Below are 23,085 nucleotides of genomic sequence, written 5' to 3' on the forward strand. Positions count from 1 at the left end.
AATTTGACCAGTGATTTTTCATTTTTACAACAAAATTTACAAAACCATTTTTTTTAGGGACCACCTCACATTTGAAGTCAGTTTGAGGGTTCTATATGGCTGAAAATACCCAAAAGTGACACCATTCTAAAAACTGCACCCCTCAAGGTGCTCAAAACCACATTCAAGAAGTTTATTAGCCCTTCAGGTGTTTCACAGCAGCAGAAGCAACATGGAAGTAAAAAATTAACATTTAACTTTTTAGTCACAAAAATGATCTTTTCGCAACAATTATTTTATTTTCCCCAGGGTAAAAGGAGAAACTGGACCACGAACGTTGTTGTCCAATTTGTCCTGAGTACGCGGATACCTCATATGTGGGGGTAAACCACTGTTTGGGCGCACGGCAGGGCTCGGAAGGGAAGGAGCGCCATTTGACTTTTTGAATGAAAAATTGGCTCCAATCTTTAGCGGACACCATGTCGCGTTTGGAGAGCCCCCGTGTGCCTAAACATTGGAGCACCCCCACAAGTGACCCCATTTTGGAAACTAGACCCCCCCCCAAGGAACTTATCTAGAAGCATAATGAGCGCTTTAAAGCCCCAGGTGCTTCACAAATTAATCCGTAAAAATGAAAAAGTACTTTTTTTTCGCAAAAAAATTATTTTAGCCTCAATTTTTCCAATTTCACATGGGCAACAGGATAAAATGGATCCTAAAATTTGTTGGACAATTTCTCCTGAGTACACCGATACTACACATGTGGGGGGTAAACCACTGTTTGGGCACATGGTAAGGCTCGGAAGGGAAGGAGCGCCATTTGACTTTTTGAATTAAAAATTATCTCCATCGCTAGCGGACACCATGTCAGGTTTGGAGAGCCCCTGTGTGCCTAAACATTGTAGCTCCCCCACAATTGACCCCATTTTGGAAACTAGACCTCCCAAGGAACTAATCTAGATTCATAGTGAGCACTTTGAACCCCCAAGTGCTTCACAGAAGTTTATAACGCAGAGCCATGAAAATAAAAAATAATTTTTCTTTTCTCAAAAATGATTTTTAGCCCACAATTTTTTATTTTCCCAAGGGTAACAGGAGAAATTGGACACCAAAAGTGGTTGTCCAGTTTCTCCTGAGTACGCTGATACCCCATATGTGGGGGTAAACCACTGTTTTGGCACACGTCGGGGTTTGGAAGGGAAGTAGTGACGTTTTGAAATGCAGACTTTGATGGAATGCTCTGCGTGCGTCACGTTGCGTTTGCAGAGCCCCTGATGTGCCTAAACAGTAGGAACTCTCCACAAGTGACCCCACTTTGGAAACTAGACCCCGAAGGGAACTTATCTAGATGTGTGGTGAGCACTTTGAACCCCCAAGTGCTTCACAGAAGTTTATAACGCAGAGCCGTGAAAATAATAAATGTGTTTTCTTTCCTCAAAAATATTTTTTTAGCCCAGAATTTTTTAATTTTCCCAAGGGTAACAGGAGAAATTTGACCACAAAAGCTGTTGTCCAGTTTCTCCTGAGTACGCTGATACCCCATATGTGGGGGTAAACCACTGTTTGGGCACATGCTGGGGCTCGGAAAGGAAGTAGTGACGATTTGGAATGCAGACTTTGATGGAATGGTCTGCGGGCATCACGTTGCATTTGCAGAGCCCCTGATGTGCCTAAACAGTAGAAACACCCCATAAGTGACCCCATTTTGGAAACTAGACCCCCCAAAGAACTTATCTAGATGTGTGGTGAGCACGTTCAACCCCCAAGTGCTTCACAGAAGTTTACAACGCAGAGCGGTGAAAATAAAAAATAATTTTTCTGTCCTCAAAAAAGATGTTTTAGCAAGCAATTTTTTATTTTCCCAAGGGTAGCAGGAGAAATTGGACCCCAATATTTGTTGCCCAGTTTGTTGTGAGTACGCTGGTACCCCATATGTGGAAGTAAACCACTGTTTGGGCGCACGTCAGGGCTCGGAAGGGAAGTAGTGACATTTGAAATGCAGACTTTGATGGAATGGTCTGCGGGCGTCACGTTGCATTTGCAGAGCCCCTGATGTACCTAAACAGTAGAAACACCCCATAAGTGACCCCATTTTGGAAACTAGACCCCCCAAAGAACTTATCTAGATGTGTGGTGAGCACGTTCAACCCCCAAGTGCTTCACAGAAGTTTACAACGCAGAGCCGTGAAAATAAAAAATAATTGTTCTTTCCTCAAAAATTATGTTTTAGCAAGTAATTTTTTATTTTTGCAAGGGTAATAGGAGAAATTGGACCCCAACAGTTGTTGCCCAGTTTGTCCTGAGTACGCTGGTACCCCATATGTGGGGGTAAACCACTGTTTGGGCGCACGTCGGGGCTTGGAAGGGAGGGAGCACTATTTGACTTTTTGAAAGCAAGATTAGCTGGAATCAGTGGTAGGGCCATGTTGCGTTTGGAGACCCCTGATGTGCCCAAACAGTGGAAACCCCTCAATTCTAACTTCAACACTAACCCCAACACACCCCTAACCCTAATCCCAACTGTAGCCCTAACCCTAATCACAACCCTAACCCTAATCCCAACCGTAACCCTAATCCCAACCCTAACCCTAATCCCAACCCTAACCCTAATCCCAACCCTAACCACAACTGTAACCCCAACACACTCCTAACCCTATCCGTAACCCTAACCACAAGCCTAATCTTAACCCTATTTCCAACCCTAACTCTAATTCCAACCCTAACCCTAAGGCTATGTGCCCACGTTGCGGATTCGTGTGAGATTTTTCCGCACGATTTTTGAAAAATCTGCAGGTAAAAGGCACTGCGTTTTACCTGCAGATTTACAGCGGATTTCCAGTGTTTTTTTGTGCTAATTTCACCTGCGGATTCCTATTGAGAAACCGGTGTAAAACGCTGCGGAAACCGCACAAAGAATTGACATGCTGCGGAAAATACAACGCAGCGTTTCCGCATGGAATTTTCTGCACCATGGGCACAGCGGATTTGGTTTTCCATAGGTGTACATGGTACTGTAAACCTGATGGAAAACTGCTACGAATTCACAGCAGCCAATCTGCTGCGGATCCGCGGCCAATCTGCTGCGGATCCGCGGCCAATCCGCTGCGGATCCGCGGCCAATCCGCTGCGGATCCGCGGCCAATCCGCTGCGGATCCGCGGCCAATCCCCTGCGGATCCGCGGCCAATCCGCTGCGGATCCGCAGCCAAATCCGCACTGTGTGCACATGCCCTAACCCTAGTTCTAACCCTAGTTCTAACCCTAGTTCTAACCCTAGTTCTAACCCTAGTTCTAACCCTAGTTCTAACCCTAGTTCTAACCCTAGTTCAAAAAGAAAAAAAAAATATTTTCTTTTTTTTATTATTGTCCCTACCTATGGGGGTGATAAAGGGGGGGGTCATTTGCTATTTTTTTTAATTTTGATCACTGTGAGGTTTTATCACAGTGATCAAAATGTACATGGAACGAGTCTGCCGGCTGGCAGATTCGGCGGGCGCACTGCGCATGCGCCCGCCATTTTGGAAGATGGCGGCGCCCAGCGAGGAAGTATGAAGGGGGGGTGGATCGGAGCACAGGTTGGGTGGATCCGAGCAAGGAGGGAGCGGACAGGAGGACGGGGGAGCGGGCAGGCGGACGGAGGGGACCGGACCACTTAACGGAGGACTGGGGAGGAGATCGGTGGGTGTGGGGGGGGGGGCAGATCAGGTTTTCCAGCCATGGCCGATGATATTGCAGCATCGGCCATGGCTGGATTGTAATATTTCACCACTTTTCATAGTGAAATATTACAAATCGCTCTAATTGGCAGTTTCACTTTCAACAGCCAATCAGAGCGATCGTAGCCACGGGGGGGGGGGGGGGGTGAAGCCACCCCCCCTGGGCTAAAGCACCAATCCCCCTGTCCCTGCAGATCGGGTGAAATGGGAGTTAACGCGATCATTCTGTGACACAGCATATGCGTCACAGGTTGGATTGGCACTGACTTTCATGACGCATACGCTGTCACAGGTCGGGAAGGGGTTAAGATAGTGTTGTCATGTACTGATTCATTGGCGGTATCCCTTGTACTCTGGAACACAAACTGGAGGGCGAGGGGGGCCGCCCCTTTTTAACCTGTAGGTTCCTGTCCGGATGGTGGGCAGATCCCCTCTCTCGTAGTGGGTGCTGTCGTGGACTCTGTAAAATCCTATTACCGGTAAGTAAAAACCGGTTTTTGGACCATAAGTCGCACTTATTTCCCAAATTTTTTTGGGGAAAATGGGAGTGCATCTTATGGTCGCAGTATACTTACAAATGTGGCGGCGGTCCCTATCCAGCCTCCCTTTTCAGGCTGGTGTGGCTGTAGCTGTGCTCTGTAGTGCGGTGGTGTCGGGGCTCTGGTGTGGCGGCAGCAGGGCTCCGTGTTGCGGCGGCAGCAGGGCTCTGTGTTGCATGGGGGGTTCCGCCGGCATTTCATCACAGCCCGGAAGTCTCCCAGATACGTTGCTGCGACGTGGTGACCTCCGGAAAGATGGCCACCGGGGGCGACGCATCCTCAGATTCAAATCTCGGCAACGAGACCTCCTGCAATCTCGGGATGAGATCTCATTGCCGAAATCTGAATCTGAGTATGCGCTGCCACCGGCGGCCATCTGTCCGGAGGCTACCGGCGGCCATCTTTCCGGAGGCTACCGGCGGCCATCTTTCCGGAGGCTACCGGCGGCCATCTTTCCGGAGGCTACCGGCGGCCATCTTTCCGGAGGCTACCGGCGGCCATCTTTCTGACCCAAAGCACACCTCCAAATTATGGAAGAACTGTTTAGGGAAGAAGCAGGCAGCTGGTATTCTATCTGTAATGGAGTGGCCAGCGCAGTCACCAGATCTCAGCCCCATTTAGCTGTTGTGGGAGCAGCTTGACCGTATGGTGCAAAAAGTGCCGATCAAGCCAAACCAACTTGTGGGAGGGGCTTCTGGAAGCATGGGGTGAAATTTCTCCAGATTACCTCAGCAAATTAACTGCTAGATTGCCAAAGGTCTGCAATGCTGTACTTGCTGCAAAGGGAGCATTCTTTGACGAAAGCAAAGTTTGAAGGAGAAAATTATTATTTCAAATAAAAATATTTTTATCGAACCTTGTCAATGTCTGGACTAGATTTTCAATTCATTTGGCAACCCACTTGATTAATAAAAGTATGAGTTTTCATGGAAAACACAACATTTTCTGGGTGACCCTAAACTTTTGAACGGAAGTGTATATCAGTCAGATAGTGTCCAGTGTGGCTGTTAAATTTACCTTCCAGCATTTTTTTCTTTTTTGACCAATACTGAGGTCCACAAAGAAAGCCAGTAGGGCACATTTCATACAAGTGTGTTGTGCACTGCTCCTATTGTGCTCCATGCACGAGTATAGCATTCTAATTGACAATTTTTCACAACTAAATGTGAAACAGCCTGCTGTATCCCACCTTGTCATTTAGTGCTGTGGCGATATGAAACTGTCTGCAGACAAAGGCACATTTGAAAAAAAAAAAAAAATTTCTGCTGCTAAATGTGAAAGCAAATTCATCAGCTCGACTGACCGATAAATAGCAGCAAAGTGTCCTTATTAATAATCATAATAAAAATGTTATTTATATAGCACCAACATGTTCTGTAGCACTTTAATGCCAGCCAGAGAATGTTGATCCAGTGCCAAGAATAGAATAATGACCCAATGCCTAACATACAGAACTCATCAGGGACCGGTATCCTTAAAAACAGTGCCAGCTGGAAAATGACCCACAGAAAACTCTGTGCTCCACAATTCCAAAATCCTCTTTACCAGCTGGCGTCTTTTGCCTATTTTATAAGGTGTACAGATATAAAATGTCAAAGTATTTGCCTAAACTATATTCAATTATCCCTGTTTTGTATTTGTGTCTTGTGTCTTACATTTCTGTACCAAGCCCCATGGGGTAGGGGAGGGGACAGATTAGGATTTAACAAGATCATATTAAGGTTGGACACCCAGGCCTCTCTACCGGCAAGAGTACCCCTGAGACAGGGATAGTTAAGGTCCCAGTTCCAGGGACAGTCTTAGTCCCCTCTCCCTTACGTCTGACACAGCGTGACACCTACATACTGTATAATGGGCCCCAAATTGTCTTCCATACTGTGTAATAACGCCATATAGTCCTCAATTCAGTATCTAATGGCCCCACATAGTCCTCTATACATTATAATGGCCGCACTTAGTCCATACCTTATAATGGGCCCCACATAGTCATCCATACAATGTAATGACTCCACATAGTCCTCTATACAGTTTATTGGGCCCCAAATAGTCATTCATACAGAATAATGGTCCTCACAAAGTCTTCCATACAGTATAATGGCCTCACATAGTCCTCCATACAATATAAGTTCCACACACTCCTCCACACAGAATAATGGCCCCACATCTTCCATACAGTACAATAGGCCCCACATATCCCTCCATGCATTATAATGGCCCCAAGAAGTACTCCATATGGCATAATGGTTCCCACATTAAAAAGAAAAACACTCAGCTCTCCCCAGTGCTCCAGACTCGACAGCGAGTACTCTGAAGCTCTTCACTGCACTGCACAGCTGGAGCGGAATAGTGATGTTATCGCACCCACTGCACTGAGACATCAGACGCAGAAGGAGAATTATGGCTGAGATCCCTCATTCATTATTACCTTCAATTGTCGCAATCCAGGATGCTGAACAGTAGAAGGAGAGATGCCGGGGAGGGGGCAGGGATTGGTGCGAACATCGTGGGCAAAATATAATCACCCTGCCAGACAGATTTGGCCCATAGGCCTGAGTTTGACATATGTGGTTCAAACCATACTGGGCTTCATGTAAATATAAAAAAATGGGTGGACAACTTTTCTCACATGACATTTATATCAGAAATGAATGCCATAAAAAGAAAAAAATGCTTCCAACCTCACAAAAAATAGCATGTATCCCAAAAATGCAACATCTCCAGACAAAACATTGCTTAAATAACGCAAAAATAAAACTGCTAGTGCATTTAAACCCCTTAATATGTCTTTTTACTGACCTGAGATATAAGAGACTAGCATCCCCATACAGGTGACAATCCAGTAGCTGTCGGCTGTACACTATAGCTGTCCACTTGCTGTATCAGCCACGATCAGTGTTGGCACCGTCCATATATGTTTATCCCCTCAGATGCTGCTGTCAATAGTGACTACATCATATAAATGGTTATATATATATATATATATATATATATATATATATATATATATATATATATATATATATATATATATAGGAAAGCCGGTAATTCAATTGCCGGCTTTTGCTATCTCCTTCCCAACCCGACAGGATATGAGACATGGTTTACATACAGTTAACCAAGAAAAAAAAAGGGATATGAAATGCTTATTCCTCACTGCGTATTGCGCAAAAAATTCGCCAATGAAAGTCTATGGGGTGGAAAAAAATATGGATTACACACGGACCATCAGTGTGACTTGCGAGAAATACGCACCGGTGTTCTATAGAAAAGCCGGAAATTCAGTGCGGTGTACAGTAAAATCACACCGACAGGTTAGAATAGAATAGATAGAATAAATAATAAATGTCTACACATAAAATATATATATATATATATATAGTGGCCCGATTCTAACGTATCTGGTATTCTAGAAAATGCATGTTCACGTAGTATATTGCCCAGCCCACGTAGTATATTGGCCAGCCATGTAGTATATTGCCCAGCCATGTAGTTTATTGCCCAGCTACGTAGTATATTGCCCATCCACTTATGTGACAGGATAAAAAATAAACATATACTCACCTTCCGAGGGTACCCTTGTAGTTCTGTCGCCTCCTTCTCGCGCAGGCGCGCAGGACCTGTGATAACGTCGCGATCACATGACTGTGTCGCGGTCACATGACCTACAAAATTGCCGTGTGCACTACTGGAAGGAGTGGTGCTAAGGTTAGGTTCCCACACCTTCTTAGACAATAATAGAAAAGAACCTAGCACTCAACTTGATGCCTTTAGAGTGAGTTTTATAAAACTCACTCTAAAGGCATCAAGTTGAGTGCTAGGTTCTTTTCTATTGCGGTCACATGACCGTGACGTCACGGCAGGTCCTTCTCGCGCAGGCGCGCAAGACTTACGATGACGTCGCGGTCACATGACCGTGACGTCATGGCAGGTCCTTTTCGCAGACCATCCTTCCACCGGAACCTGCCTGGACCATCGCGAGGAGTGGGAAAGGTGAGTATATAATGATTTTTTATTTTTTTTTAAATATTTTTACCATTAGATGTTTTTACAATTGACGCTGCATAGGCAGCATCAATAGTAAAAACTTGGTCACACAGGGTTAATAGCGGCGGTAACGGAGTGAGTTACCCGCGGCATAACACGGTCCGTTACCGCCGGCATTAACCCTGTGTGAGCGATGACTGCGGGGAGTATGGAACGGGCGCCGGGCACTGACTGCAGGGGAGTATGGAGGGACTAATCGGACTGTGGCCGTCGCTGATTGGTCGCGGCAGCCATGACAGGCAGCTGCCGAGACCAATCGGCGACTTGGATTCCATGACAGACAGAGGCCGCGACCAATGAATATCCGTGACAGACAGACGGAAGTAACCCTTAAACAATTATATAGTAGATATATAATATAGCGCTAGATAGCAGAAAAGCCGGTAATTCAATTACCGGCTTTTGCTATCTTTTTATCAAACCCGACAGGTTATTAGACCTGGTTGCATACAGTAAACCATTTCATATCCCTTTTTTTTTTTTTTCATATTCCTCACTACTAACGTTAGTAGTGTGTGTGTGCAAAATTGGGGGGGGGGGCTCTAGCTGTTAAAATAAAGGGTTAATTCACGGAAAAAACTGGCGTGGGCTCCCACGCAATTTTCTCCGCCAGAATGGGAAAGCCAGTGACTGAGGGCAGATATTAATAGCCTAGGGAGGTACCATGGTTATTGGCCCCCCTTGGCTAAAAACATCTGCCCCCAGCCACACCAGAAAAGGCACATCTGAAAGATGCGCCTATTCTGGCACTTAGCCTCTCTCTTCCCACTCCCCTGTAGCGGTGGGTTATGGGGTAATAAAGGGTTAATGCCACCTTGCTATTGTAAGGTGACATTAAGCCTGGTTAATAATGGAGAGATGTCAATAAGACGACTATCCATTATTAATCCAATAGTAGTAAATGGTGAATAAAACACACACACATTAGGAAAAAAGTATTTTATTGAAATAAAGACACATGGTGTTGTAATAGTTTATTATACTCTTAATCCAAATGACGACCCTCGTTCTATAAAAGAAAAAAGCAACAATATCCCATACCTCCGGCGCTCAGTCACGTCCCATGCTGTAAATCCATCTGAAGGGGTTAAAAAATTTTACAGCCAGGAGCATGCTAATGCAGCTGTGCTCCTGCCTGTAAATACTGGGGAATGAATGGAAAGCAGGGGAACATTGTATCGTAGACTTGCGGTGCTGCGCCCCCTGCTGGCAGAAACTCATATGACCTCTAGCGTGAGAAACTATTAAGAAAAATTCCCACGCTGGAGTTCATGTGAGGTTATGCCAGCAGGGGAGCCGGGCAGCACCTCAAGTCTACGAAAACCATGTGTCTTTATTTCAATAAAATACTTTTTTCCTAATGTGTGTGGGGGTGATGTTTTCAAAATGGTATCACTTCTGAGGTATTTTCCAATATATAGGACCCCCAAAGTCACTTCAAATCTGGACAGGTTCCGCAAAAAAATAAATTGTTTATTTCTGTTAAAAGAATGATAAATTACTGCTACATTTTTAAACCTCCTAAAAGGCTAACAAAATAAAATAACATTTTATAAATGGTGCTGATGTAAAGCAGACATGAGGGAAATGTCATTTATTAATGTTTTTCTGTGGTATGACAATCTGGATTAAAGGGATAATCATTCAAACTTTGAAAATTGCAATTTTTTTTACATTTTTGTCAAATTTCTGATTTTTTTTTTTTTTTAGTAATAAACACAAAACATTTCAGCCTAAATGTATCATTATTATAAATTATAAAGTGCCATGAAAAAACAATCTCAAAATCAGTGGGATTTCTTGAAGCATTCCAGAGTTATTACCACATAAAGTGACATTTGTCAGAATTCAAAAATTTGGCCCGGTCACTAAGGGGTTAATGAAGGAAATGACTTTGCCGTAATGCAATTACTTACAGTAACGCCTGCTTCTATCACTACACGCCGCCGTACTGACTGCGGGCAGCCTCAGTGATATAGGAGGCGGAGATGTCAGCATTAGTGATGAGCGAGTATACTTGCTGCTTGGGTTTTCCCGAGCACGCTCGGGTGGTCGCCGAGTCTCCGATTTGCAAGTGCTCGGAGATTTAGTTTTTCTAGCCGTAGCTGCATGATTTCCGACTGTTAGCTTGATTACATGTGGGGATTCTCTAGCAACCAGGCAACCCCCACATGTACTCAGGCTGGCTAGTAGCTGTAAATCATGCAGCTGCGTCAACAAAAACGAAATCTCAGAGCACTAACAAATACTCGGAGATCATCCGAGCGTGCTCGGGAAAACCTGAGCAACGAGTATACTCGCTCATCACTAGTCAGCATCTTTTGGTGGCTCAGGTGCCCCATGAGCTTGTAGTTAAATCCCCCATCTAGAACATTCCACATGAGTTTTCCTTCTGTCTGTGACTTCTACATTATTACTTTCATAGCTTTGACATCCAGGCAAATATCTGAAGAATATTGATGTTGAGGCCATAATGGAGAAAGGAGAAAATGATGTGCGAGATGATGAGTGGTGCAAAGAGGATGTTCCTACAGGTAACTGCCCCAGTGAGGAGTCACCATTAAATAAAGCAGAGAATAGTCACATTCTCTTAATTCACCGGACTATGTGTTTTCTCAGTTTTTTTTGGCCATAGATTTCCCCATTCAGCTAAAATACAGATTATATAGGGCTGACAATGTAATGGTGCAATATGTAATAAGACCGATTGTGTATCTATAATATAGATTTAAGAATAGACTGGGATGATAGATCATCAAAGACATGACAAACCTCACTGGCAAAGTATCTAGTTTAGTGTTTTACATCATATCCATCAGAGTTCTGATTCCAGGATTACTATATATCCTGAGTAACCTATTTGATATACTGAACAATGACAATTGTCTAATAGTCACAGCCAGGAGTAGATTATAAGAGAAAGCAGAGAATTGCTTGGGCTTATCCAGCTTTATATTTGCACCATGGCCATGTCTGCCTAATACACCACCGAGTAGTACTGACATCTGAGCATTTCTCCAGGCACAAGTAACACAATATGAGCAAGTCCTGCACTCTGTCACATGGAAGATGGAGTGCCAGTGGTCGATGTGTAGTGTTCACTGAAGAGTAGATATAACTAGCTGAAGAGCCCGGCGTTCCCCGAGCACAGTAACTAACGGTAGTTAGTATTGATAGTATTTTATTTTCAACTAATTCAAGAGCCTTTTGGATAAACAACATTTTTGCTTTTTCCTTCCGGTGCAAAGATTAACAGATTTTTGGCAGTTCCAACTCTTGAACAGGTCACGTAAAGTTGACCATGAGAAAAGCATGGAGATTGCAAATCGATCCCTACTACTTTCAAGGACTGTCCCTGAGCCTTGTTGATGGACATAGCAAATGCCAGTCCAACTGGAAACTGGAGGTGTTTAAAATCAAAAGTCAAATCAGATGTAATGAGAGGAATTCTTGGAATGAAAAGGTCCTCTCCTTTGGCACATTCTGTTGCTGAGCCGTGTATCTAATCCTATCTGGTCATTCCATCTCAAGTGTACCCATGCTTTTTACCTCTATTTTTAATTCTTTTCAGATTTTGTTATTTGGTAATAGTGTGTCACATAATGCAGAATGTGAAGAAGAAAAAAATTCTAGACTTTTTTTTTTAATTTTTTTATTGATGTTTCAAAGTTCGGAAAAAGTGTGAATTTTGGTGTTGCCTGCTGTTTAATTTCTCCTCATAACTCGGGCTAGAAAAAAGATAGAGAAACAAAATAAACACCATTCTCCTCAGAACTGTACAGGCTTTCACCAGATATGTCACAAGAGTATCTTTGATAATATTTTACCCATGTGAATGCAAAAAAAACTTTAATTTAAAAATTTCAAGAACTGCACATGTGCCTGCTATGCTCCTAGTCACATCTGTACCAAAATACAAGCTGGGATCATGATGGGATCATATTTAAAAAAAAAAAACTGTTACAGTGTCAGTTCAAAAATCTTGAATTCAGATCTGTTCAGCCTGTGGTCTAACAGTGCGGGGTCTATATTTCCCTAATAATCCATGATTTTTAGATATTACTGTATTATTTTATTATGTTACAGCTTAGAAGCAGGAGAGGACAGAGGAGAAAGCTTTGTTAGGGCCCAACCTGAGAATGACAAGGGGTAGACAGTGAATGCAGAGCAGATGACAGGCCGGCAGCTCGGGCCTCCAGAGGCCACGTTCACACCTAATCTTAACACCCATGTAAGTTTTCAAATGGAGAGAGAAAAAGATTCTTAACATCCAGTTCATGTATTGTACAAACCAGGACTACGAGGAGGAGGAGAGTTTGTGAAAACATCGGTTACAGGAAGCAGAACTTAGCACGGGGACTCGGCAATGTCACACTGTCATCCTATGTAGTGAGACAGAAATAAAAACAAGGATTTTTTCCATTCAGCAAAGACCGTGAAGTCCATGAAGTGGTAGAAGGCGGCACAAGATCGGCAATGGATGACACAACTGGCTATGTGACCTGTGAATATGATTGGCGCTGGTGGCGGCTACTGGACTCTCCAAAGATTGCGTAAATGAAGAAGTAGAAGTGACTTTTCTGCACCTTCTGGTCCAGCGCCGTCCTTTGTGTGTCCAAGAAAACCAGACATTTTAAAGGTGAACAAATATCAGATATTGACTCAGGTGGAGCCGAGCACCATGACAGGCCGTGCATACTCTGACACAAAAGGAAACGGCCATTGCTAGTAAGCGCTTATGGACAAGATTACATTTCACCCACTAGAAAGGACACATTGATGATAAAAGGCCAGTTTAAAAACGTACTATTAATTGTTTTATTAGTTCATATTTTATAGAACGAGGATTTAACTACTGTACTATTCTTCTTAAACACTTCAGAAATGACATGTTTAGTGATATAGTAGAAAAAAAATTGTTACATGTATAAAAAGGTGGTAAAAATATTGGTTCTTTTAATCTTGTTTTTAACATATAATTAGGATGAGACTGTATTTAGAAAACCACACTTGAGGATATGATCACCTTTTTTCTTTTGGTTTGTTCAATGCATTCAGGTTGAAAATGCTGTGCAAGTTGTGTTATGATGATTAAGATGTATTTATTCTGGCACTTTGGTATTTGTTTTTTGTGTTTCTATATTGTTACATATAAATGTTGAATTCAATAAGTTGTAATTTGAAAAGAAAAAGGGAAGAAACTCGCTCAAACATAAAATCAGATGATTCAAGGCTTAAAAAATAAAATAAAAATTTGATAGGTCCCAAGATGAATCCCTGTATAAATATAAACAAGAGCACAAGTAACACACAGGCATTTTTTTCACAAATTTAAAACGTATGTTATTTTCACAATTGCGCATCAAAATCTTGAATTTGATTTCTCCAAAACAAAATATAAAGAAACAGTCTTGTGACATATCAAATGAAAGCCGGTACCGTTCTGATAAAAATGATGCCTCTCCCACCTCTGTATCTTAATTCTAGCCCGAGATATGATAAAAAATGTAAAGCCATACCAGGCCAAAATTTGCGCTTTTTCAAAACTTTAGAAGTCTGTAAAAAATTAACTAATGAAGAAAAAAATTCTAAACTTTTAATTTGTAATGAGCTAAAGTTGTGCTTCAAAAAAATAAAATACAAAAATAATCTAAAGAAGTCAGGTAAAAAAAATATTCATATTTGGATCACTTGATATGGAATTACCCTATCCGGTGTGATACTGGGCTGTGTATCTAATCCTATCCGGTGTGATACTGGGCTGTGTATCTAATCCTATCCTGTGTGATACTGGGCTGTGTATCTAATCCTATCCTGTGTGATACTGGGCTGTGTATCTAATCCTATCCTGTGTGATACCATCTGCCGAGCAGTGTATCTAATCCTCTCCTGTGTGATAGTCTGCAGATCCGTGTATCTAATCCTATCCTGTGTGATACCGTCTGCCGAGCTGTGTATCTAATCCTCTCCTGTATGATAGTCTGCTGAGCCGTGTATCTAATCATATCTTGTGTGATACTGGGCTCCCCCTGCAGTCTGTGTCAGCACGGTAATAAATTATGCTATTTCCAGCTTTACAGAGGGACAATAACACCATAGAAATGATAAGAATAATAGGTCTCTGTTACCACAACTGTCCACAAGGAAAACTGTTCCTCATAGCAACCAATCACAGCTCAGCTTCTTATAAACAGCTCTGGTGAAATGAAAGCTGCTTAGTGATTGGTTGCTATGTGGAGTGGGCGTGGCTGATACACACACTTGTGCTTAGTGATTGGTTGCCCACACACATGCACTCATTAGATAGATGGATATAGATTTCCACAGCACACACCACAGGATGCAATATGGAAACCAATTTTGCTTTATTATTCTAAAACAGTCCAGACCGCAGACATAGACATGTAATTAGAGATGTTAGTACAGACATTACTTGTACCTGAGCCTTCTGACCGCACTGTCTCTGAAATCCACCATAGCCGTGACGGTTCGGCCAATCATTCATCTATTATCTATGGGGAGAGAACAAAGCTGCTCCCATATCATGAATCAGTGCTTGTTACAGGTCATTACCTGAACCTCTAAAGATAACATGTCAGCTACAAAAATGCGATTTACCTGCAGGTATATTGGTAATCTGTAAGTAAATAGTATTTAAAGCACGTTGGGCTGTTTTAGGCTACGTTCACATTTGCGTTGTGCGCCGCAGCGTCGTCGCCGCAACGCACAACGCAAACAAAAACGCAGTTGCGTTTTGAACAAAAAACGCAGCGTTTTGCGCCGCATGCGTTTTTTTGGCATTGAGTCATTCTTCATCCCCCCCCCCCAAAGTCTAGACAATGTTTTGCATTTTTTATTGGAAAACGCATGCGTCGTACAACGCACCACGACGCAACTACTTGCGTCGTCTGCGTTGTCAATACAAGTCAATGGGAAAAAAGGCGCATCGACGACGCAAACACGACGCATGCGTTTTTTAAAAAGTCTGCGCCACACAAAAAATGCAACATGTTGCGTTTGCCGCGCCCTGACAGGTGCGCCCTAATGCCGCATGCGGCGTACAACGCACCAAAACGCATGACAACGCATGTACATGCGGCGCCATGCGGCCCCAATGTTAAAGATAGGGCCGCACGATGCATGCGTTTTGTTTCGGCGACGACGCTGCGGCGCACAACGCAAATGTGAACGTAGCCTTACTGGGAGAGCGGCTACAAGGAGAAATAGAAATATGTTCCTTGCAGCTTCTCGCTTAACCCCTTACTGACATTGAGTGTAATGGTACTCCGAGGTTAGTATCCCTCCCTTTTGATGTTAGCTGCGCGGTGAGCCCACATCTTTCCCGGGACATGTCAGCTGTTTTGAACAGCTGACGTGCGCCCGTAATATCCGCGGGTGGAATCGCGATTCACCTGCTTCTATTAACTAGTTAAATGCCTCTATCAAACTCTTGACAGCGGCATTTAAATGGCGCTTCCTACACTTGTGCCAGAAATACGCACACCGGTGACCCCCGTCACGTGATCGGGGGTTACTGGTTCATCAGCAGAACAACCAGAGGTCTCCTGGAGACCTCTCTGGTTGTCAGTGCCGGATTGCTGTGAGCGCCACTCAGTGGTCTGCGCTCATAGAAAGACAGTAATTCAGCTACATAGAGGCGAACTGATCATCGCCTCTATGTAGCTGAGTCGATCGGGTTGTGGCAGCTTCTAGCCTCCCATGGAGACTATTGAAGCATGCCAAAAGTAATAATAAAAAAAATGTAAAAAAAAGTTCAAATCGCCCTCCTTTCGCCCCGTTAAATATAAAACAAAAAAAATCAAACATGCACATATTTGGTATCGCCGAATTCAGAATCGCCCGATCTATCAATAAATTAAAATAAAGAATTAACATGATCTCTAAACGGCGTAGCGAGAAAAATCTAAATGCCAGAATTACATTTTTTTGGTCGCCACGACATTGCATTAAAATGCAATAACGGGTGATCAAAAGAACATCTGCACCAAAATAGTATCATTAAAAATGTCAGCTCAGCACACAAAAATAAGCCCTCACCTGACCCGAGTCACGAAAAATGGAGACTCTACGGGTATAGGAAAATGGCGCTTTTTTTTTTTTTTTATAAACAAAGTTTAGATTTTTTTTCACCACTTAAATATTAAAGAACCTAGACTTGTTTGGTGTCCGTGAACTCGTAATGACCTGGAGAATCATAATAGCAGGTCAGTTTTAGCATTTAGTGAACCTAGGAAAAAAAAGCCAAACAAAAAACAAGTGTGGGATTGCACTTTTTTTGCAATTTTACCGCACTTAGGATTTTTTTTCCCATTTTCTAGTACTCGACATGGTAAAACCAATGTTGTTGTTGAAAAGTAAAACTCGTCCTGCAAAAAACAAGCACTCACACGGCCATATAGACGGAAAAATAAAAAAAAGTCATGGCTCTGGGAAGAAGGGGAGCGAAAAATGAAAACGCAAAACTGAAAAAAGCTCCGGGGGTTAAAGGTATTGAGGTGTTGCATGGAGCTCTAACAGAGAGGTGACTGCTACAGCCCACTACTTCTCCTGAAGAATAAAATCGAGTGGCTGCAAGGCGAATATAATTTCATCAATAAGCAGTGATTGATGGTATAGGAAGGTGATTGGGGCTTATTAGCTTTCATTTTGATGAAGGAATGATGATTTGTTTCCTTATCTCATGGCTTTTTTATTATTGCAGAACATCCTCAATTTATACAAAGGGGATGATGTGCTGTCAACAACGATCATTTTTATTCTCATATAAAAATATGCGACCAATGACAAATGTTTTATTATTTGATGTTTGCACTGGCCAATGATTGAGAATGAACATTCTTTGTCAAATCAACACATCATTTAAATTACACCTTTAGTCAGTTAATAATAGAACTTTGATACACACTTTTCAATTTCTATGTATTTTTTTATTTTTTATTTTCGTAATGTCTTTTATATTTAGATAAATGTAAGCATTAAGATTATTTGACTCAAAAATCACATCAGTTATATTCTTGACAGATGATTGTACTAGCAGCTCCAAAATCCAAAAAAGCATTGCACAAGACCGATATGAAGAACATGCCAACATCTCAAACATGGATCCTTTTAAAGTACACTGTCCTAATTCATCACAGACTGTTAAACAAAATAAAAGTCACAGAAGAAGTGTGGGAAATAAAAAAGCTCCCACAAAGAAGCCATTTTCATGTTCAGAATGTGGAAAATGTTTTACTAAAAAAGATCATCTTGTTACACATGAGAGAATTCACACAGGAGAGAAGCCATTTTCATGTTCAGAATGTGGAAAATGTTTTACTAAAAAAGATCATCTTGTCACACATGAGAGAATTCACACAGGAGAGAAGCCATTTTCATGTTCAGAATGTGGAAAATGTTTTACTAAAAAAGATCATCTTGTCACACATGAGAAAATTCACACAGGAGAGAAGCCATTTTCATGTTCAGAATGTAAAAAATGTTTTATAGAGAAATCAACTCTTCTTAAACATATAAGAATTCACACAGGAGAGAAGCCATTTTCATGTTCAGAATGTGGGAAATGTTTTGCATATAAATCACATTTTGTTAAACATGAGAGAATTCACAGAGGCGAAAAGCCATTTTCATGTTCAGAATGTGGGAAATGTTTTACTCAAAAAGATCATCTTGTCACACATGAGAGAATTCACACAGGAGAGAAGCCATTTTCATGTTTGGAATGTGAAACACGTTTTAGAGACAAATCAACTTTTGTTAAACATGAGAGAATTCACACAGGCGAGAAGCCATTTTCATGTTCAGAATGTGGGAAATGTTTTACAGAAAAATCAAGTCTTGTTGCACATGAGAGAATGCACACAGGAGAGAAGCCATTTTCATATTCGGAATGTGGGAAATGTTTTACTCTGAAATCACATCTTTTTAAACATGAGAGAATTCACACAGGCGAGAAGCCATTTTCATGCTCAGAATGTGGAAAATGTTTTACACAGAAATCAACTCTTGTTGCACATGAGAGAATGCACACAGGAGAGAAACCATTTTCATGTTCATATTGTGGGAAATGTTTTACTCTGAAATCATATCTTTTTACACATGAGAGAATTCACACAGGCGAGAAGCCATTTTCATGCTCAGAATGTGGAAAATGTTTTACACAGAAATCAACTCTTGTTACACATGAGAGAATGCACACAGGAGAGAAACCATTTTCATGTTCAGATTGTGGGAAATGTTTTACCCTGAAATCATATCTTTTTACACATGAGAGAATTCACACAGGCGAGAAGCCATTTTCATGCTCAGAATGTGGAAAATGTTTTACACAGAAATCAACTCTTGTTACACATGAGAGAATGCACACAGGAGAGTAGCCATTTTCATGTCCTGAATGTGGGATATTTTTTTTATCTAAATCTCAACTTCTTAGACATCAGAGAACTCGCATTGGGAAGAATGCATTGTAATTCTTTAGTGACCAAACCTAATTTTTGAAATTTGACATGTCACATTTTGTAGTAATAATGATGGAATGTCTCGGAGCCGTGGCTCTGTAAGCACTGAGAGGTTGCATCTGAGAGGAGCTCCAGCCATCCTTACATTAACCTGCATTATACCTGACATCTGAGGGTCTGGTAAGCCTGTAAACTTCATCATCCTGGGGTGAATTTAGCCTGGCTCCAGAGGGGCTGTTTTGGTTCAGCCTCAGTTGGGCAGGGAACTGCAAATCAACCACACAATACAGCTCTGGAGGTGTCAGCGACCATCTTGGGTCCACGCTCTAAGGTACAGAGAGAGAGGAGTGAAATTGCTCACAGCCTACTGTGGGATATGAACTTTTTCAGATACAGCCTGGGAGCTGTGGTGCAGAGCCCTGAATAAGGGACCCACAGCCAGCGTTTCTCTGCTGGACACAGGAGCTAAGGCTACTTTCACACTTGCATTTTTTTTTAATCCGTCACAATCCGTCGTTAAAAAATTTGCAGGATCCTGCATTTTCCCATAGACTTGTAGTTGCGACGGATTGTGACGGATGGCCATCCGTTTCATCCGTCGTGAACTGGATCCGTCGTAAAATAGCGGTCCGTCCTGCAGAGAAAATGTTCATAGGAACACTTTTTGTGCACGTTGGAAAATCGGTCAGCGACGTATCATGGAAGCCTATGGACGCAGGATCCGTCGCTGACCGTCACACACAGGAATCCAGCGACGTATCACATTTTTACCCTCTGAGCATGTCCGGAAGGATTTTCAAGACAGTGAAAAAGTCTCTCTCTCTCTCTTTCTCTCTCTCTCATTCAGTGAGGAGATTCTCTCACCCTCCTCCCAGAGATTAGTTCACTGGCAGTGGAAAACTTTGATTGTGACTCCCAGCAGGCACAGAGGTAAGCTGCATTAAAAGCCCTGTGATAAGGAACTGATAGCAAGCCTTATAAAAGTACCGTCACACTAAACGATATCGCTAGCGATCCGTGACGTTGCAGCGTCCTGGCTAGCGATATCGTTTAGTTTGACACGCAGCAGCGATCAGGATCCTGCTGTGATATCGCTGGTCGCTGAATAAAGTTCAGAACTTTATTTGGTTGTCCGATCGCCGTGTATCGTTGTGTTTGACAGCAAAAGCAACGATACCAGCGATATTTTACACTGGTAACCAGGGTAAACATCGGGTTACTAAGCGCAGGGCCGCGCTTAGTAATCCGATGTTTACCCTGGTTACCAGTGTAAAATGTAAAAAAAAAAAACAGTACATACTCACATTCGCGTCCCCTGCCGTCTGCTTCCCACACTGACTGAGCGCCGCAAAGTGAAAGTGAAAGCACCGCTGTGCCCTGCTACTGCCGGCGCTCAGTCAGTGCAGGAAGCGGACGGCAGGGGACGCGAATGTAAGTATGTACTGTTTGTTTTTTTTACATTTTACGCTGGTAACCAGGGTAAACATCGGGTTACTAAGCGCGGCCCTGCGCTTAGCAACCCGATGTTTACCCTGGTTACCTGGGGACCTCGGCATCGTTGGTCGCTGGAGAGCGGTCTGTGTGACAGCTCTCCAGCGATCAAACAGCGACGCTGCAGCGATTGGCATAGTCGCTATCGCTGCAGCGTCGCTTAGTGTGACGGTACCTTAACTCTAACAAACAATAGACACAGGCTGAGTGTCACAGGACCCACAGTTCATAAAAAACAGGCATTGCATATAAATGGACCAGGCTGTTAACAAGGAATATAGAATACCCCAAACAGTGAGCAAAGTCCTATATTGCCTAAGGCCTCTTTCACACTTCAGTCTTTTTGTTTCAGTCAAAATCCGTTGTTTTGTTAAAAAAAACGGATCCAGCTAATTTGCCCTCTGGATCCGTCTTTTTCTCATAGACTTGTATTAGCGACGGATTATGACGGATGGCCTCACGTTTCGTCTGTCGTGCGCTAGATCTGTCAGAATTTGTTTATCCGTTGTCTGGAGAGGACGGACAAAGTAACATTTTTTGTCTGCGTTGAAATGTTGGACAGTGACGGATCCAGTGCCACCGGTCGTTGGCTATAATGGAAGCCTATGGGCGCAGGATCCATGGCTCTCCGTCAAATGACGGAATCCAGCAACTGATTCCTTTTTTTTTTACACTGAGCATGCTCCAAATCTGTGTTTAGTAGCCAATTGGCCAGACATCCCCAAATCTAAACCTGCCATGTGGCTTCATTCCTCAATGTGCCAGCAAGAAGTATACAAGCAAGAAGCCTGCCAGCCATCCAGCCCGCAAGAGGCCTGCCAGCCAACGGATCTGTTAAAGAAACGGATGAAAAGACGAATGCAACGGATCTGGTTTTTCGAAAGATCCGCTATACGGATCTGTCGAAGAACCGGATCCATTTTTTACTATTTTTTGACGGCTCCGTCCCTACAACGGATTTTGACTGTCGCCAGAAAACTAAAGTGTGAAAGAGGCCTGAGCCATTAACTGAACTCACTTTATTAAAAGACTGCTCACACTCCCTACAAAATGAGTCCTGAGAAGAGTTCAAATGTGGCAGAAAAGTATAAAAAATATGCCAGGACTGAACAAGCTGACTCCCCCGTTCCTCAAGGGAACAACATACCTCAACAGCTAAAAATACAGAGCAGAGCAGATCTGAAATAAGCGAGAATGAGGGGAATGAAAATCAAGAGGATGTGACAATGAAGCAAGTAACTGAACAGCTTCTACACGCTATCTCTAGCTGTAAAACATCCCTATCGGGGAAGACTGAGGAGGTACATTCTGAAGTGGGGCTGAGAGGCTGTATAACAGAGGCCGAAAATAGGTTGTAGAGCTTGGAGGACAGGGTGGATGGCCACTAAACTAAAAGTGTCGGGATTAAAGATGAGCGAATATACTCGTTGCTCACAGCTGCACCTCATTTTCAGTGATCGCCCCTCTACGCACCCTAGATGTTCTTAGATACCAAGGCTCTAATGATAGGACAACCCAATATCACATACAGAAAAACATTAAGTGAGGTTGGAAAGGACTCCCCTATTTTTGTGCGATTTCTAAGAAGTTGGCAAAATTGACAATTCCACTTTACAATAAAAGATGATTCACGAAAAAAGTGTACAGCTCATGAAACATTGTGACTAGTGATGAGCGAGTATACTCGTTGCTCGGGTGGTCTCAGAATATTTGTTAGTGCTCGAGATTTAGTTTTCATCGCCGCAGCTGAATGATTTACATCTATTAGCCAGCTTGATTACATGTGGGGATTCCCTAGCAACTAGGCAACCCCATGTATTCAACCTGGCTAGTAGCTGTAAATCATTCAGCTGCGGTGATGAAAACTAATTCTCCGAACACTAACAAATACTCGGAGACCACTCGAGCGTGCTCGGGAAATTTCGAGCAATGAGTATATTCGCTTATCACTAGTCGGGATCAATAAACGCCTGGCGTCAAAAAGCGGATGACTTGGAAAATCATCTGCGCTGCAATAATTTGCGCATCATCGGATTACCAGAGCGCACAGAAGGGCAACAGCCTGAGTGTTTTCTGGAGGAGTAGCTCAAGAACACACTCGGGGACAAATTTTCAACAGTTTGCGGTAGAAAGAGCATAGAATCCTGACCAGACCTCTCCCACCCGGTGGCCTCCACATCCATTCCTTGCATGTATTCTAAATTGTAAGGCCCGAGATACCACTCTACGCTTGGCGACACAAAAAAGCCCCATCAAGCATGATAACGCCACAATCTCAATATTTCCTGACTTCTCGGTGGACTTACGAAAACAACACGCCCCATTTCTGGATGTGAAACGCCCCCTCTGTGAAGAAGCTGAATAGCGAAACGGTGCTCGTCGGGCGCAGGGTTTTGATACAGTCCTCCTTCCATACTGCATATTACTTCAGCAGCTAACGTCAGGTAAAGAAATGTTTCTGTGACCAGATTCCTTTTACAGCTTTAAGCTTTCAACAGCCACTGCTTATATTATCCATTTCATTCTTTGATTTGACATTTTCTGCCCTCCAGTGGGCTGTTTGGAAATAGCTGCAAGGGTTTATTGAGATGTATAACGATCTATTATCTCTTTTAGCAGGCTGCTACTGTTCAGATCCATATATATATATATACTAGCTATTGAACCCGTTCTACGCCCAGGTGGCGAGCATTTATATTGGTATATGGTCTCCATCCTGGTATGTGCTGGTCCCATCTTGCTCTCCCATCCTGTCATGTGCTGCTCCATCCTGCGCCCCCATCCTTTCATGTGCTGCTCCACCATGTCGTGCTGCTTTATCCTGCATCCCCAGCCTGTC

At 42.9% G+C, this 23,085-nt stretch overlaps 1 protein-coding gene across 1 annotated transcript in view; it reads left to right on the forward strand.

Annotated features, from left to right (window-relative positions):
- Positions 1-18,848, forward strand: part of LOC143785872 (uncharacterized) — a 113,337-nt gene extending 94,489 nt beyond the window's left edge. The window contains exon 4 of the mRNA XM_077275007.1: positions 18,061-18,848. Within this exon, the coding sequence (XP_077131122.1) occupies positions 18,061-18,674 (614 nt within the window). The 3' untranslated portion in view covers positions 18,675-18,848. The remainder of the gene's footprint in view (positions 1-18,060) is intronic.
- The last annotated feature ends 4,237 nt before the right edge of the window (positions 18,849-23,085 follow it).

The sequence above is a fragment of the Ranitomeya variabilis genome, chromosome 7, assembly GCF_051348905.1.
Source record: "Ranitomeya variabilis isolate aRanVar5 chromosome 7, aRanVar5.hap1, whole genome shotgun sequence".
Lineage (NCBI taxonomy): Eukaryota > Metazoa > Chordata > Amphibia > Anura > Dendrobatidae > Ranitomeya > Ranitomeya variabilis.